This window comes from Lolium rigidum, chromosome 7 (genome assembly GCF_022539505.1).
Source record: "Lolium rigidum isolate FL_2022 chromosome 7, APGP_CSIRO_Lrig_0.1, whole genome shotgun sequence".
Lineage (NCBI taxonomy): Eukaryota > Viridiplantae > Streptophyta > Magnoliopsida > Poales > Poaceae > Lolium > Lolium rigidum.
Window position 1 is genome coordinate 169,053,532 of NC_061514.1, and position 17,611 is coordinate 169,071,142.

The window sequence follows — 17,611 nt, forward strand, 5'->3', positions numbered from 1 at the left end:
CCGCAAAAGTCAAATACAACAAAAAAGAAAAAAAGGAAACAATTAAACCAAAAACATATTTATATTCTCTTCAAAAAACAACAACAGACGTCCAATTATTTATTATTTTGAAAAACGAACTATGAGCTACGAGCCGCCTCATGGGCTTTTAGGCTTGCTCGCCAGGCTTCACAAGCTCTGAAAGAGGCTTTCTCTCAGTTTTTTTTCTGTCATGTTGAGTCATCATTGATTGTCTTTTTCAAACTTGCTAGGATGCTATTATGTGATGAAGCCACATCTGCCGTTGAAACCTGCTATGACATCAGTGAGCTATCACATCTATTCCTATTATTATTATTATTATTATTATTATTATTATTATTATTATTATTGTTGGTGTTGTTGTTGTTGTTGTTATTATGCAAATACAATATATATACAGTACCCTATGTACTATTGTGAAATACAAGTACATCCAATTTTATATTTTGTTTTGAAATTTGTGAAATATATTTGTAATCTTTTGAAAATGGTAAACATTTGGTACCTGTAGAAATGTTTCCAAAATTGACTGAAACATGACTGAAATTGAACATTTTGTGAAATCTCCGTGGAATGTTTCTGAATTTGATCAAAATATGATTTAAGCAACTGGAATTTTATGAATGTTTACAAAATATATTTGTAATTTTTCAAAACAAAGAAATATCAGTGAAAATATTGAAAAAAATGATTCAAAAATATTTTTAAAATGTCGCTTTATATTTAATTTTTTTGAAAGTCGTTTGAAATGTGGCAAAGAAAAAATTAAAATAAAATTGTGAAATCTATGTGGAGTGTTTCTAGAATTTATTGGAATATGCTGGACACATTTGTGAAAAATTATGTCCGACACATTTTGATTTTGAACAAGAAAATACTACAGTATATTTTACTTACATGTCCAATACCGAAGTGCAGAAAATGGAGATATATACAGAAAGGGTAATCTACATACACTCGTCTTCTATTTCGTCGAACAGTACAGGCCTTTTCGTCTGTTCTATGCAGTCATCTGCAACTTGCAATCCTGTGTTCTCCTGAATGAGGACTCGGTCATCTACAATCAATGAATCACCGCAAGTTTATTTATAATAACGCGGAAGTTCTTTCTCCATCACTGTAGAAAATCGTGCTAGCATTTCTTCGTCATTCTACTATAGCTCGGAAAAAGATCTTGAAGGCACGCAGAACCTGAGACAGAAGGTGCAGTTTGTAGGGCGACAGGCAGGCAGTAGCCATGAACCATGGGTTCATCCATCGAATATTACGCGTGTGTCGTCCCATCCCATCAGCATTCCTTGCTATCCACAGCACCTGGGCCAGCCACATCGATCGTCCCCGGTCACCGTCGCCGTCCCACCCTCGCCGACTCACTCGTCCTGGAACAACCTCGCGACAGCGACGCTCAGGCGGACCTCCCCGGCAGCCCGTCATCCACAGGATGCCCCCGCGCGCTCCCGTGGCCGCACACCGGCCCCGAAAAATCTCCTCCCCGTACGTCGCCGTCGCCGTCACCACCAGCACCACCACACACCGGTAAGACAAACGAGCGTCCCCACGATGCCCCGCGGACGCCACGGATCGCTGGCGCTGCCGGCGTCGGCGTGCGCCCATCGCTGGCCACAAAACGGGGGCGAGACGACGCATGCCCGTGAGTCGACCACGGGCAGGATTGCATTATCCTCTCCCTTTGAGCTACGCACCGCCATTCTTTCCTTCCCGCTGCTCTGCTGCTAGCTTTCCAAGATTGCTAGCTAGCTCGATAGATTGCTAGCTGCAATTGGGAGGCGCCGCAGCTGAAGGTTGGTTGATCCTCCTCTGCGTTTTGCTCTTTTCGGTTGGCTTCTGTGCCCTGTGTCCTGTCATGGTTGGTGCTACGTATGTGCTTGCCGTTTCTGTGCCGGCGTTCCCTGCTGGAAGTAGCCTGCCGAACTACCAAAGCCCGTGTGGAGTGTTGCCTATTTCATTGGTCTGGTTTGGATAATGGAACAGTGAGGGTATTGTTCCATTCCATGTATAGTCCTGCTCTACCATACTGTACTGTCAGGGTTCAGGCATGTTGCAGCATACGAGTAGTTTATTGCCTTGTCTCCACTCATAAGGCAGGACAGATTGTTAGCATGTTTGAATTAAATCGCCTGTTCGAGATGTATGGACAATCCTACTACTAGATTGGTAAGAGTAGAAAATGGTGGCTCCCATTGCCTGTTCTTGTGAACAGTCTCCTCAAATGTGTATAAGATCTGAGGCGATTGCTCTGCATTCTTTCTGTCCCTCTTCCCCAAATTTTTGCTCACTGAATAACTCAATTTTGCGAATAAAGGGAACCAATATTATCTGCACTTCTTCATCACTGAACAACTGAATTCTTTGTTCTTAGGTGCAGCTAGCAGTTCAGCCGATGGCTGGTCGACCATAGTTGCACCGCTGCTCGAACCAGTCTCGATCGTCAGCATCGGCGTCTCGCGACAGCTACCACGTGACGCAAGCCATGGCGGGCGCGAGCACCTCGAAGGACGCAGTCGACGCGGTGGAGAAGTGGATGGCGTTCCCGTCCGGGCCCGGCGAGGAGGAGCCCAGCTTCACCCTGCCCACGCCGCCGTCGCTGCTGTCCGGCTCCACCGGGAAGGAGATCGTGGAGGAGGCGGGCGGCTCGGACGGCAAGCAGCAGGGGTGGTGGCCGAAGCCGCCGGAGCAGCAGCAGAACCGCGGGCGTCCCAGCGGCATGGGCAGCGCCAAGTCGTCCATGGAGGGCCGCGCGTCCTACGAGGCGCTGCCGCGGGTGTCGCAGGAGCTCAAGGACGCGCTCTCCAACCTGCAGCAGACCTTCGTCGTCTCCGACGCCACGAGGCCCGACATCCCCATCATCTACGCCAGCGCCGGGTTCTACACCATGACCGGGTACTCCGCCAAGGAGATCATCGGACGCAACTGCCGGTTCCTCCAGGGCCCCGAGACGGACCAGAACGAGGTGTCCAAGATCAGGGACGCCGTCAAGGCCGGCAAGAGCTTCTGCGGCCGCCTGCTCAACTACCGCAAGGACGGCACCCCGTTCTGGAACCTCCTCACCGTCACCCCCATCCGCGACGACAACGGCAAGGTCATCAAGTTCATCGGGTAATCAATCTCTGCTCCGATCTCTTAAAACATATCACCGCTCCAGTAGAGACCAGTGCACCATCTGCTCTTGCTATTGCTCGTGCTGTGCTCTGATTTGCGATGATGAACTGCATTCGATCGATGCACAGGATGCAGGTGGAGGTGAGCAAGTACACGGAGGGGCTGAGCGACAAGCGCATGCGGCCCAACGAGCTGCCGGTGTCGCTCATCCGCTACGACGGTAAAGCCGCGGCACGCGCGCCAGAAACTCTGCCTTAATGTGCCGCCGTCTCTCTCGGCCGGCGCTGATGAATTCTTCCCACTCCCTTTGAGCGCAGACCGGCAGAAGGAGAAGGCCATGTCGTCGATGACGGAGGTCGTGCAGACAGTGAAGACGCGGCGCGCGGACTCGCCGGAGCGCGAGCCGCCAAAGCCCAGCGACGCGGACAAGATGCTCATAGCCAGCTCGCCGCTCGTTGCCCCGGCCACGCCGTCCGGAGGCGGCTACAAGTCGCCCCACTGGGACCTCAAGAAGGAGGAGTCGCGGCTGAGCAAGATGATGAGCGGCCGCAAGTCCGGCCGCTCCTCCCTCATGGGGTCAGTCGACGATCCGCCACTGTATATTTGTTGCACTGAATAAGTCGGAACCTTGTCGTCACAATGACAGAGCATCCATGTATCCTTGGCAGGTTCAAGGTGGGGAAGAGGAGCTCGGTGGGGAACAGGGAGCCGGCGGTGGTGGAGGCGCCGGAGGTGAAGATGACGGTGGAGCGCACCAACAGCTGGGAGCGCGCGGAGAGGGAGAAGGACATCAGGCAGGGGCTCGACCTGGCCACCACGCTCGAGCGTATCGAGAAGAACTTTGTCATCACGGACCCCAGGCTACCCGACAACCCAATTGTAAGCTGAATTGAGTGGTACTGATCACATTGTTCACAGTTTACTGATCACATTGTTCAACCGAACTGTTTCTTTTTTCAGATCTTCGCGTCTGACAGCTTCCTGGAGCTGACGGAGTACACGCGAGAAGAGATCCTGGGGAGGAATTGCAGGTGAGAAACAAAAAAAAAAGCACATATTTTGCACAAAACACCCTAATAGAGCAAACATAGCACATATAGACATCACTGCATATTAAGATGTCCTCCATAGTCGGGTTCGAGCCATCACCTTCGCCGACGAGTCAATGAAGAGGACACTTGTATACATGGGAATTGTTTACGCCACATCGACTGGGAATTTTACCATTTTCCTTGGGACCTATAGATCCATTCCTCCGCTCCGACCGCGTCGGGAAAGAGCAACAAATCCGCTTGATTTGCCTCCGTTTCAAAAAAAAAAAAAACAAATCCGCTTGTTGATCCATTTGTCTTGTCCCGATCCACAGTTTTGTTCCACGCGACGGGGCCACCGCGAACTTGGACACCACCCACTCGCACCATCCACAATCCACCAACGTATGTACAAAATCCCACAAATCTTGTGATAATGTTGGAGAAAACATCACCGTGACCCGAAGGAGACGAGACCAAGGCACAAAAGAAACAAACAACATCAACATCCCCACCTCGTTGTACTTGTATGTGACACCACCTCCTACGGGCTTCTAGACACCGCCACAAGCACCACCATCGAGGTAGGGCTAGAGCCTGGGAACATCATTCCGAAGTGCCGCCACAAGAACCTAAACCTATGTACATGCCGAACATGAGCAGTGAGGATTTCACTCTCCTCCAGCTGCACCGACAACTTAAAAGGAGGCCACTCTCTTTTCCACCTTCATATAGGAAACAAGAGGGTTTGATAGTTCGGCTAGGTATAATGCTGCCTCAATTTTTTCTTTCCTTCATACTAGTTCAATGGCTCTTGAGGATATAAACTCCCTAACTTCTAAAAGCATAATAAATTTGTCAAAAATAAGATCCAACAACCGACATGAACGCTACGATTCAGAGAAAAATTACTTTGGAGCTAAACATAATAATCTTCTTTAGGGTATGAACTAGAAAATAAATGGAAGTTGCTCCTTTTTTTTACATGGAAGTTGCTCCTTTTTGTTGAGAAAATAGAAGTTGTTTTTTCTGAATGGTGATCGTGGGCTAGTCCGGGATGGAGTTCACGTGTAGGCCGGCCACTTGTTCTGCAGTGCGCCTATCAGCAGCACCCAAAAAAAAAATCCGCTAAAAATTGTTCTAAAAAAGAAAAATAAAAATGCAGCAGTAAAATGAAACTGACAGAGTCTGAGCGTAACGATGCCGTACCAGCTGCTGGCTCGGCTAGCAGCGCCACCTCCCGGCGGAGATCGCCGCGTTTGTCGCCGCCACGGTGGCGAGGTGGAAGCCCTCCATATTCTGGGTCTGGGATCCCGCCATTGGCCGTCACCACCTGCCTCCCGCTCCCGCTCACCCGACGGATTCACGGCGGGGCGCAGAACCCTCGCAGCCTTGATGGCGAATCGCCGCTCCTATTGCGGCCGCCGTCATAGAGTTCCCCCAAGCTCCCCACCGTCCGGGAGGGACCGCTCGCCCCCTCTCTCCTACGTGCGATGTGCGTTGCAGCCGCCGCTTCTCCTTGGCCATGGGTGAACGTGCGTGTGTGTGATTCTGGTCCGTAGCATTTGCCAATGCTAGTTCCTTTTTTCTTCAGTTTCGTCCATTTGTAGTTTCTTCCGCTTTAATTTCCTATGGGTACTTGTTAGTCTGGTAGATGATGTAATGAGATTTCGCTGGTGCTTAGATTTCTTCAAGGGTCGGAGACCGACCAGACCACTGTTGACAAGATCAGGGAGGCCATTAGGGAGCAGAAGGAGGTCACCGTCCAGCTAATTAACTACACCAAGAGCGGTAATTTTGCGTCATCTGGTGGCACATTCATTTGGACCGGCATTATCGTTGCAGGAGTCACATTCTAATTATGCCCGCTCTAGACAATCGGTCTTTAGGATGTTGTTGGAATTTTACTGATTGTATCTGTGCATTTTTGCTTGTGATGGAACAGGGAAGAAGTTTTGGAACTTGTTCCACCTGCAACCTATGTGGGATCAGAAGGTAGCTGAAATGCTGAATTTGACCTGGGGCTTGTAATCTTACATGGGTGGGATCAATATGGTGTGGTAATAACTGTGCATTTGGCTGGTACTATGTATGTAGGGGGAGCTTCAATACTTTATTGGCGTGCAACTTGATGGAAGTGATCATGTCGAACCCCTCAGGAACCGTCTCTCAGAGACCACTGAGTTACAGAGTGCAAAATTGGTAGGTTAGCTCAACTTGAGTAATTTCCATTTCAAGGATGTGAAACTACAATTGGTTCAGAAAATTTTGTATTTGGAAAAAAGGATAAATTAAGCTAGAGACCTGTTCAGTTGGGGACTTCGTTGCTTAAGGTCCATTGCTTTATTTTGGGACGATTTTTGCTCGAAATTAAATGCAATCTTCCATAAATTTGTGGCTTAGTGTCTTTACAAACAGTGTGAATTGTAGTACTAGTTCTGTAGTCAACAGTCCATATAAGTTCTTAAATGGGCTGCAAGCTTCGAAACATCATTACACTATGGGGCTACATAAAAATCTAGCAGTCTTATGTTCCTTTAAAACGTGTGCTAACTATTTGTAGTATGAGATCTAACCAGGTCAAAGCTACAGCAGGGAATGTGGATGAAGCAGTCAGGGAGCTTCCTGATGCCAACTTGGTAAGGTACATCTACTTTTTGATGTTTCGGTGTTGCTTCACTCAATGTTGCTTTGGCAGGTTTTGGTCTGGATTGATGACTTCTGAAAGTAAATTATTGATCGAAATAAGTTTCTTAGTTTTTCGTAAGTGAATAATACAAATGAGAAGATGCAACGCAATGCATAGTATCTTAAAATTTAATGAAGTGCACACACATTGGACTGATTAGATGGTTTACTCCTTGCAGTATACAACATAATATGTTTCACTGAATATTATGGACATAATTTAGGGAAATTAGAATAGAGACACTGAGCAAGTGATAATGTACATGTTACAAATGTCTTGGAGCACTTCATTTGTGTAGTTGGTTCTTTGTTATTTGGTGGGACATCACAGTATCTGTTGCTTTTGCAGAGACCAGAGGACCTGTGGGCTCTTCACTCACTATCTGTTTCCCCAAAACCTCACAAACGGGACAACTCTTCTTGGAAAGCTATAGAAAAGGTGTGTTCTATGTGCTATTTTACAAGAGATATTTTGTATGATTGCAGTAGAAATAGCAGCATCAAATTGTCCCAACTTACATGATACCAGCCCACCCTATGTCCAGCCAAACGTTTCTTGTTGTATAACAGATGAGAATTATAAAGGGTTTTATGAACCTAGGAGCAGCAGCTCCAGTGTCCAAGCCTGTGATTTCCATTTAATGTCTGTTATAAATTACTACCTCCATTCCAATGAATAAGGCTTATATATTTTTCTTAAAGTCAAACTATGCAAAGTTTGGCTAAGTTATTAGAAAAAATCATCAACATGGACAATATAAAATCAACACCGTCAGATACATCATGAAATATATTTTCGTGTGATATCTATAAGTTGATAATTTTTCCTAAAAGTTTGGTCGAACTTCACTTAGCTTGACTTTTCAAAAAATATTATAAGCCTTATTTATTGGAACGGAGGTAGTATAGTGCTAAACGGTATCCATCATAGCAAATACCCTGTTTATCAAGTCCACCGACAAAATCATAGTTAATCAAGATTGCATGCATTTCAAGATGAGGAGGTACGATTTTGAGTTTTTGACATCATGAGACCTTGGAGGTGCTGCTCCCAAGCATCCTCTGCTCCCAGGCTCAGCCAAATATAATCCTTAAAACAAGAGAACCATATCCTTAGAATAGAATAACTTGGGGCTGCATATAGTGCTTCAAGACATGTGTTGTTACCTTTTAGAGTGGACCGGTTGTGTATAATCTCTTATTTTATCTTGTTTGGCTCGACTTCCTGGCAAGCATGCTTATACAGATGTTAGAAACAAGCAAGGAACAAAAGGGGATTATTGTTCATTACCCACATTCTTTTGAAGTTCTTTTTTTTTGGTGTTGCAGATTGTAGAAACTGGAGAGAAGATTGGCTTGAAGCACTTCAAGCCTGTAAAACCTCTGGGATGTGGTGACACTGGCAGGTACAACTCCTCAACAATCTTCTATATGGGTTTCTAAAATTTTGTTAATCTTAATTTCTTCTGATAGTCTAAAATGACTATCATCAGAAGTAGTGAAATGGCAATACAAGTTTTCTTTATTTTGGATTAACTAAAATAGCTTTTAACAATGAAGGGCCAAGTATTTTTTTCTTTTCTTTGCTCTTAAGAACAAGGACTTCTAATGAGCTTATGTATAATGATAATTTCCATATTCGCGGAGGAAGTTGGTATTATCATCTGTGTGCATCAGTATTTTCATAATTCCACTATTATGAAGAATTGAAGACAGGCTGTTTGTCTTGTTATGAGAGTACAACACTGCAAGGCTGCAAGAACAGTGTCTTGTTATGAGATTACTTACGAGGATAGGTCTGGTTAATTCCGTAATCTTGGCCATGTCATGTTCAGATCATGTATATGGTAGCCATCATTTATGGTTTCTCTGAAGTAACTTCAGTGTCTTAGGAGATCTGGCAATGTGCAGCTCTGTATTTCATAATAAACTTAATTACCATGTTTACATTTAGTTCTATTTATCATAGCAAATGTTTAGCACTTCAATCGTATCATTCTTTTTTTCTTTTCAGTGTACACTTGGTTGAATTGCAAGGTAGTGGTGAATTATTTGCAATGAAGGCAATGGACAAATCAGTGATGTTAAACCGCAACAAGGTAAATTTTATAGATTAATGTTGACATGATCCCTCCCTCCCACCCACACATGCCCGATCCTACAGCATGACCCGTACTAGGACAGTCGTACAATTTTGTTTGCCTTTGTTTTGGATTTTTTTCCCTTAGTTCTTAGCTTTCAGTAACTTTTGTTCAGTTTATTTTGGTTTTGGTTTTTGCTGTTTGTAAGACCTTCCTGCCATCTTAGTGGTTCCTTCTAATGAAAATGATACCCACTTAGGTGCGGGTTCGAGAAAAAAACTTGTTACTTAATACATATGACCAGTAGAACTCAACAAATTGTTGCATTGATTATCTACACAGGTACACCGAGCTATTATCGAAAGAGAAATATACTCTCTATTGGATCATCCTTTTCTCCCCACATTGTATACTTCCTTTCAGGTTAGTCCTATGACTTGTGACTTATCCGTGTTATATAGTAAACCAAAGCTATATGGTGGCTATTTTAAGAAGATTGAAGCCCCGTATACAGTTTCTTAGTGTTAACCTCCATGGTTCTTAATATCATATTTCCAGATAATTTTGTTGAAAGTTTATTACTAAATATTAACTTTCTATTTTTCAGACGCCAACACATGTTTGTCTCATAACAGACTTTTGTCCTGGAGGAGAATTATTTGCGGCACTTGATAAGCAACCCCTGAAAATTTTCAGAGAAGAATCTGCAAGGTAGCTGCTCAAATCTTAACATCTGGTTTACTCCTCAGTACATGCACATTACTATTTTGAAGTCATAATTAGCTTTCAAATTTGTCTGTTATTTCATTCTTGGCTTATCAGCTTTGTACTTTCTAATATGGGAAATAGATTCCTCCAACGAAAAATACTACTGAATACTGACTCTCGTGACTAGTCAAGGTCTTCGGTTGGAAGGCAAGGTCTGAGTCGTAGACTAGCTGAGTGACTCTTGATACGGTGAACAAAAATATTTAACACCATATCCGCTTTACTTTTGTTGGCGTATGATGTTTTTGTACTAGTTCCTTGGGTTTCTAGGTCTTTGAATTTTTGCTAGTTGACATAAGCGTATCTACACACGGTGGCACCTAAGATGATATGGCTATGCATGTTTTGGAAATTTAGTCACTCTGATATACTTTTTTTACCGCTCCACTGAATGGATTGGATATAGTTATACTAAATAATGCCGTCAAATATTTGTAGTTCTTCACAACCACAAGATCGGATATAATACTACATACCTTGCTTGTGTAAAGGAAACATGTAGCTCCTCACAACCACAAGACTGTCCACTATTTTTGTTCTTCAGTTTTCCAGTATAAGTAATTGTTAATATTTTGCTATGAAAAGACTTTATGTTAAGAATAAGAGTTACTATTCTACTTACCATTTTCTTCTTCTTGACACTGTTTTGATCTACACTTTCTGTAGGTTTTATGCTGCAGAGGTTGTGATCGGTCTCGAGTATCTTCATTGCCTTGGTATAGATGTGACCTCTTAACTAATAACTATAATTATTGATCAAGTTTCTTATAAAGTCTGTGCTGTAGTAGTGTTTCACCTCTAGATATGGGGTGCTCTACTTTTTCTTAGAGACAGATTTGGTAAACTGTTTGATATTTGAGGCTTCTAATTTGCATATTTTTGGTGTAGGCATTATATACCGTGATCTGAAACCAGAAAATATTTTGCTCCAAGCTGATGGGCACATTGTTCTGACTGATTTTGATCTCTCATTCGTGACTTCTTCGAAACCCCATGTAAGTTGAGGGAAGAAACTTCAAGGGCTGTTAAATCTTGTACAGAGTATTTGATTGATCCCTATTTCACCAGTTGTATTGATAGAATATGTAACGTTTTCTTTTGCGGGATATAAAATATGTAACGTTGATAAGATTGAACCAAAAGCACACTCCGTACTCAAGTAGCAATCTTAAAATTCCTGGTATTCGAGGTGAAGATAATAAATTGCCTAATTGCAAAGAACATTTTTTTTTCGAGAAAACGCAAAAAGCCTTTGCGTTTCATTTCATTGAACAGAGAGAAGGTTTACAGTTACATGCCCCCTAAGGGGTGATACAACACGGTTGGGTAGGGAAGCAAACATGGAGGGAGCTAGTGTACATCCCAGGTCTGGGGTAGGATCATGCGTAGCCCTTGGGCTCCTGCCCTTGCCCAAAGAGCGGCTTCGTCCTTGATGCTGTTGACGACAGTGCTGATGGAGGGTTGGGCTCCATTGAACACACAGTCATTGCGGTGCAAAGAACATTTTTATGTAGAGCACTTCCTGGCCTAGATTAGAAGCTGGACTGGACCGCCAACTGAACTGGAAATAAGCCACAATCAGTAACCTTCTCAAGCTTGATTCAGCTTAGAGACCATCCATGCAGCCGGACCTTAAAAAGGGGCGAACCAGCCGGTTTAGACCTGAACCGGTGACCTGGTCTGTCTAGTAAAGAACCATGTCGCTTACCGCATGTTTCTCGTTGAACATTCATCCACGCTTTCATCGCTTGCTGATATCTAGGCAGTGGTGCTGGTGCACTGCCATCAATTTGTACAGCCTACCAGTCACACATTTCCTTCTCGATTGCTTTGGCCTATCTGACATGTACCACTTACGGCTATGGTGTTCTCAGGCTCAAGCACACATAGCAATCAGCCAGTGCTCGTGTTGCAAGCCCGCTACAGAGCTTGGACTGCATAGTTAGCAAATCTGTCTCACTTGAGAAAAATAGTTAGCAAATTTGTAACTTCCCTGAACTAACTCTTGTGTATTTACTGTAATAAATGATGCCATATGGGTACATTATCAGCTGAACCAGTGAATGGATTTCTTGATTTTTTGTTCGCCTGTTTAATTTTTAAGATTCTTTTGGTTGCCTTCAATTATCTATCTTCAATGGCCAGATGTTTTTTCTTTTTGTGAAAATTTCTAGCATTTTTTCCTATTTTTCATCCATATGTTGCTTTTAGTATATAATTGATTGTTGTGCAATAAATACTAGGCCAGAACACTTATGATGTTTATCTCCCTGCAGGTTCTAAAGCATTCCACATCATTAAAACGAAGGAGATCCAAAGAATTTCTTCCCCCTTCAGTTGTCGCAGATCCTTCCACTCCATCAAATTCATTTGTTGGAACAGAAGAGTACATTGCTCCGGTAGGATACCTTGCTTAGTCATTGCATCATTAGCTTGTTGGCTTTATTTCTCGCTGTTGGATACTTGTTTACAATACAATACTACTGTGACCTGCATCATTATAAAATATTATTGTACTGCTGCCTCCATCACAAAATTGATTATTTCTTGCCTAAGCTTCTAGTTAAAAGAGGTAGATGGTGTTTCTGATTTTGAAGCTACATAAATCTCTGAATATGCCCATGCATGCTCTCCTCTGAATAAATATAAATATTATATGGCCACTTTTTTTTCTTACCATGAACTTATGCTAAAACATCTGCTGTTCTATGAGTACTTTGTAACAGAGAAAGTTAAATCTGTTTGTCTCCCAAAAATGTAGTCCTTCTAACTAAAGTACTTGATGTCGTTACTATTTCCTAATAATTAACATGATTGCCTTATATGTGGTGGTTATTTTAGGAGGTCATCACAGGTGCAGGACATACAAGTGCCATTGATTGGTGGGCTCTTGGTAAGGCAATAACAACCTACTAGGAACTTTCCTTCCTCTTACTAGGAGTTGTAGCAGTCCCCTGAAAGACGTAAATGTGTAAGGAACTGAAATGTCTAGGGTCAGATAATCTCATGAAAATAGTAACAGCAATCCATGCATCATTCAGATAAGACCTGAAATATGGTTTCCACACAGACAGCTATCTATATTGCCAATTTGATTCTAACAGATTAGTGGTTGTTGACTGTTCAGTGATACACTGTTATTTATGCCTAACTTCTAGTGGATATATATGTGATTTCTGTGACGTAGACTGGTAGATATGATCATATATTTGCAACATGTTTTGATATTTATATGCACCATAATATGATCCTATAATATGTAATATCTCAATAATTATAAAATGTGTTAGAAACCATGCACTCTAAGTATACCCAACCATGAGAGCTTGTGTCATATGCAATATTCTAATGGTAAGGTGAAGTTCATAGTTAGTACTGAGAGGTCAGCTAACATCCTTTACATGCTATAGGAATTCTATTGTATGAGATGTTGTATGGGCGTACACCTTTCCGAGGAAAGAACAGGAAGAAGACATTTTATAACATCCTCCACAAAGATCTTACGTTTCCTAGTAGTATCCCGGTAAGAATTTTCCTCTCTTAGGAGGACTGTTATCTTGTTATGCTTAACCAAACTTCTACGTTTTCAGTGAAATGGAGCGCAAAAGCTTTTTGTGTTTTCTCAAAAAAGAAACTTTCTCTCTTTACAAAAATAAGAACTAATCTTGTAGGGATGTATGCCAATCATTTTTTCTTAATTTATTCAGTTTTAAACTGTAAAACTTGAATTTAGTTACAATCTGTAGAGTAAGATGTACTGTTACACAACTGTGTTTACAGCATGGAATGAACATCAACACATCATATCTGTCTTGGACTGCTTCAGTACATAGTACAGTTGGTTTGTTCATGTCAATTCGTTAACCGAGATACACTCTTCAGGTTAGCCTGGAGGCTAAGCAATTAATCCATGGACTACTTCAGAGAGATCCTTCCTCCCGCATTGGTTCAAATACTGGCGCAAATGATATCAAGGAGCATCCATTCTTCGAAGACATCTATTGGCCACTTATACGTTGCATGGTGATCTAAAATTTTGAGCTGCACAAAACTAACAGAGAATGACGGTCCACTGTGTTGCTAATAATCTAAATTAACTTTGGGTGTGCAGAGCCCCCCGGAGCTTGATGTTCCATTGAAACCAATTGGCAAGGAAACTCTACCCCAAGTAAAGCCCGATGAAGGTGTCGTTGATACATTTTAAGGTGAATATAGCGCACGGTGATTCCACAACTTGTTCCCCGCATCAAATAATACTTATCATAGTTTGGTTGCAAATTTACCAAGTAGCTAGCATATCCACTTTGTTGAACCTGTAAGAATGTAGTGCAGGAAGACGAATAATTGACATTTGTAATAATTTAAAGATAGTCAAACACTAAATATATGCGGACAACTTAAAACAAGATTATGAACAAGTACACGAGCCAAGCTGTGCATAGTAAAAGAGTTGGTCTTGTATACTCCAATCAGGCCATCGTACTGAAAAATATTAACTAGAGTGATAATTACTTAATTTATGTTTTTTTTCTTCTCTTTTGTAGCCTGATAATGGTGATTTTTGCAGGACAGATTGTGGTGCCCATGGGGTAGAAATGGTTGTTCTTAACCATGTACAATTGCTTAAGATGCTTTGCCTGTCCTGCAGGAGTGCAGGACTGAAGGAAGTATGCCAGTATGGTATTCACTATTCAGTGTTTTCACTTGGAGATGCCTCGTGATCTTGTACATGTTCTATTCTTTTCGGTAGATTATTAGGAGCTTAATTAATGCATCACGTAAATAGGATATTCCTGTAAAGTTACACTCATGGAGATGGTTAGAAAGAGGATGTACCCGGCATGGTTAATATACTTCCAAATTGCTTCTTCGGAATAAATCTTGTATTTGCGAACCATAAGATAGCAGCTGCCTTCACATACTATTACTACTGTTTGCTCTTGTTCAATAATTTCAAAAATATCTGTTTCTTGTTCAAAAAAAAAATCTGTTTGATGTATGTTTCTGTATTCTTTCTGTCTGCTTATCTTTCCAACTTAAGGATGTGCGAATGGGGCAAGTGAAATCCCACTTTCACATGTTTTTTAACTGCACTTTTACATCTCTACTTTAGACTATACATATAAATAGGGAGCTCTGTTTGCTCCTAGCCATGTCGGTGTTTTTTAGCTGGAAACAAGATTTTCATTAACAGGGACACCCAGCAACATCGCTGGCTACCAAGTCACGAACAAAGTTAGGAACACAGTCCAGCCAGACATCTGGAGGCCTGTGACCAAGCTTCGCACCATACATCGCCAAAGCGTCCGCAACCTTGTTACATGCCCGAGGGCAATACGAAATACGGAAAAACAAGGAAAGTTTAATCTAACTTGAAACTTGATATCTTTGAACACAGCACTGCTAAGCGCCAGGTCTTGATCATTTGCGGAAAGAGCTTGAACCAGCAGTTGGCTGTCGGTCTCGACATGGATGTTCTGTATGCCCCAGGCTTGATGAGCTTGGCTAATTGCGTTGAGGCAGCCAGGCAGGCATTAGCTTCAGTGTGCAAAACATCCTGAGCCTGAGCAAGATGTCCCGCGCCAGAGCCAACCACACCCCCATCTGAATCCATTATCACAAAACCCTAGCCACCAGTGCGGCTATTTGCATCAAAGATGCCATCAATATTGATTTTCAGGATATCGTGAGCCGGTTTCTGCCAGACGCACACCTGAGCCCCTTATCTTTATTGCAAAACTGAGAGAATTCCGAGGACAATGACAGCTGTAATAAGACCGATTCCTGCAAGGCCGTTGATTCACCGGTGTTGCACTTATTTCTCACTCACCACCATATTGAGAGAAGCGCAACACATTTGAGCCTCGCCGGTTCCTCCTGCACCAGAATAATACCCACAACCTTTTTGGCATCAGCACAGATCATTAGCTTCCGCCGGAGGGAGTCCAAACTGAGGTTCCTCCACATGTCCTTAACTGGTTTGCAACACAGAAATAGGTGGGCCCCATCTTCGTTTAGGCGCTGGCACATAGGACAGAGAGGGTCAACATCCATACCACGACGTGGCGGCAAGTCTCGTCGCCACAAGTTGCTTGATTCCCCGGCCAGTTGTGACGCTCGTGGGGACGACGCGTCCCGGAGTTGCGCCAGAAGGACTGGTTGGCCCGCGAGGTTTGGCCTGCAGGGACGCTAGCGTGCGCGACGGTGTGTCCGCGAAAGCACCGCAAGGCTACGGCCATTGCCGGCCACGGCGACGTCTTTGGATGTCGTTCACCTTGTTGGAGGGTGGCCATGACACACGTCCTGCCTCTGGTTGCCTCCCCTGGAGCACTGTCTACGACCTTGCTGACATGCGTTCTCTCCGAGGTCCTCCTCGGAATACCTCTAGTCGATGCCATGCGTCTTGCTGTCACTGGCTTCATATAGACGGTGTTCCTCCGGTTTGCGCGGCCTCTCTCGTGCCTAGGGTGGCTGTCGGAGAGTGTGTCGTGGCACCGGGGGACAACGGTGGTTCTAAACAGCCGGTGGCTGTCCTGATGGCAGGTGCAAAGCCTTTGGCTTTCCTTGGGGTGGGGTTAAGACTTCCGCGAAAGCATTGCACGGCTCCCCTGTGCCGACAACGGCGACGCTCGTGAGCGCCGTTCCCCTTCCTGGAGGCGTTGTCGTGAAGTTCTTTCCCCCTTTGAACTCTGGAGGCTCGTATGCTCACTTGCGCCGTTAGCCAGCTTCCTCGGTGTGGGTGGTCCTCTGCATGTCGGCCTTGCGCCAATCCAGTCTGGTGCGGCTCCACGGAGTGGCGGCTCGTTGCTTGAAGTTCCAGCCGAGCTGCCGATGTTTAGCTGTAGTCTCGGGCGCCCATGTATCTTAGTTTAGGCTATAGCTTTGCATCGCTTGGGCTTGTATCGTTAGCTGGCAACCCCAGTTTTGTTTCTTTTTCTTTCCTTTGGTTGTTCGTTGTATCGTTGTACGCCTGGCCGGTTGATGGCTTTGTTAATTCAAAGTCGGGCTCATCGAGCCTTCTGTTTAAAAAAAAAATTCCACGACGCTGGATACTCCATCGATGGGGGGAGGCTATTGTGTGCAATCCGCCACAGAACTGCTTTGCTTTAGGGGTAATGTTTGCCTTCCAAATCAAGCTCCAGGAGAATGAAGAATCCATCCCTTGCTCATTTTTCCATACGAGGATGATCAGGTTCAGCTCTAAAAAGCTTATAAGCCGTCTTCACCAAGAAAATGCTGTTAGAAGCATAGTGCCAAGCCTAGGAGTCTTCCGCATCCTCAAAGACAGGCAAGGCTTTTATGATATAGGCATCCTAAGCAAGAAAAATGTTGTCCACCAGTTGCTCATTCCACACACCATTCATCGGGTCAAGAAGATCTTTAACCATTGTATACACATGTTGTCCACGGGCAGTAACTGGTTGCCTACTCCAGCTTCTCGGTATCCATGGGTCTTGCCACATATTTATGGTGCTCCCATCGCCCACACGTCATATGACCCCTTGGCTCAGCAGCTGCACACCCTTGAGGATGCTCCGCCAAGTGTAGGAGATGCCCTCCTTTGGTTCAGCCTCTAGAACAGAAGTGTTAGGGAAATACCGAGCCTTGAGGACGCGAGCACATAACGAATCAGGGTCCATGAGCAACCTTCAGGCCTTCTTAGCCAACATGGCCATGTTGAAAGCATGCAAGTCTTTATATCCTAGCCTTCCATCATTTTTTGATTTGGTCAGCTTGTCCCAGATCAACCAGTGGACCTTATTGTCATTATCTTGGTAGGCCCACCAATGTCTACATATCATCACATTGATCTCCTCGGGCATGCCCTTGGTGATATCAAAGTAGGTCATGGCAAAGATGGGGATGGCTTGTGCACATGCCTTAATGAAAATCTCTTTCCCA

The 17,611-nt window shown here is 43.9% G+C and overlaps 1 protein-coding gene across 4 annotated transcripts; it reads left to right on the forward strand.

The window, feature by feature from the left end:
* The first annotated feature begins 2,497 nt into the window (after positions 1-2,497).
* Positions 2,498-14,606, forward strand: LOC124679358 (phototropin-2-like). 4 transcript variants are annotated; one of them, XM_047215128.1, is made up of 22 exons: positions 2,498-3,138; positions 3,270-3,361; positions 3,459-3,717; positions 3,810-4,020; positions 4,102-4,172; positions 5,857-5,963; positions 6,118-6,167; positions 6,270-6,374; positions 6,752-6,811; positions 7,210-7,299; positions 8,190-8,266; positions 8,875-8,959; positions 9,284-9,364; positions 9,549-9,652; positions 10,376-10,425; positions 10,598-10,704; positions 11,986-12,108; positions 12,551-12,602; positions 13,120-13,232; positions 13,592-13,732; positions 13,821-13,930; positions 14,277-14,606. In XM_047215128.1, exons 1-21 carry the CDS (start codon positions 2,513-2,515, stop codon positions 13,911-13,913), a joined length of 2,697 nt encoding a protein of 898 aa, XP_047071084.1. In that variant the 5' UTR covers positions 2,498-2,512; the 3' UTR covers positions 13,914-13,930; positions 14,277-14,606. The 4 variants fall into 4 exon arrangements, with proteins under 4 accessions (XP_047071084.1, XP_047071085.1, XP_047071086.1 ...); XM_047215129.1 differs by having other exon boundaries at positions 14,282-14,606; XM_047215130.1 differs by having other exon boundaries at positions 13,821-13,914.
* The last annotated feature ends 3,005 nt before the right edge of the window (positions 14,607-17,611 follow it).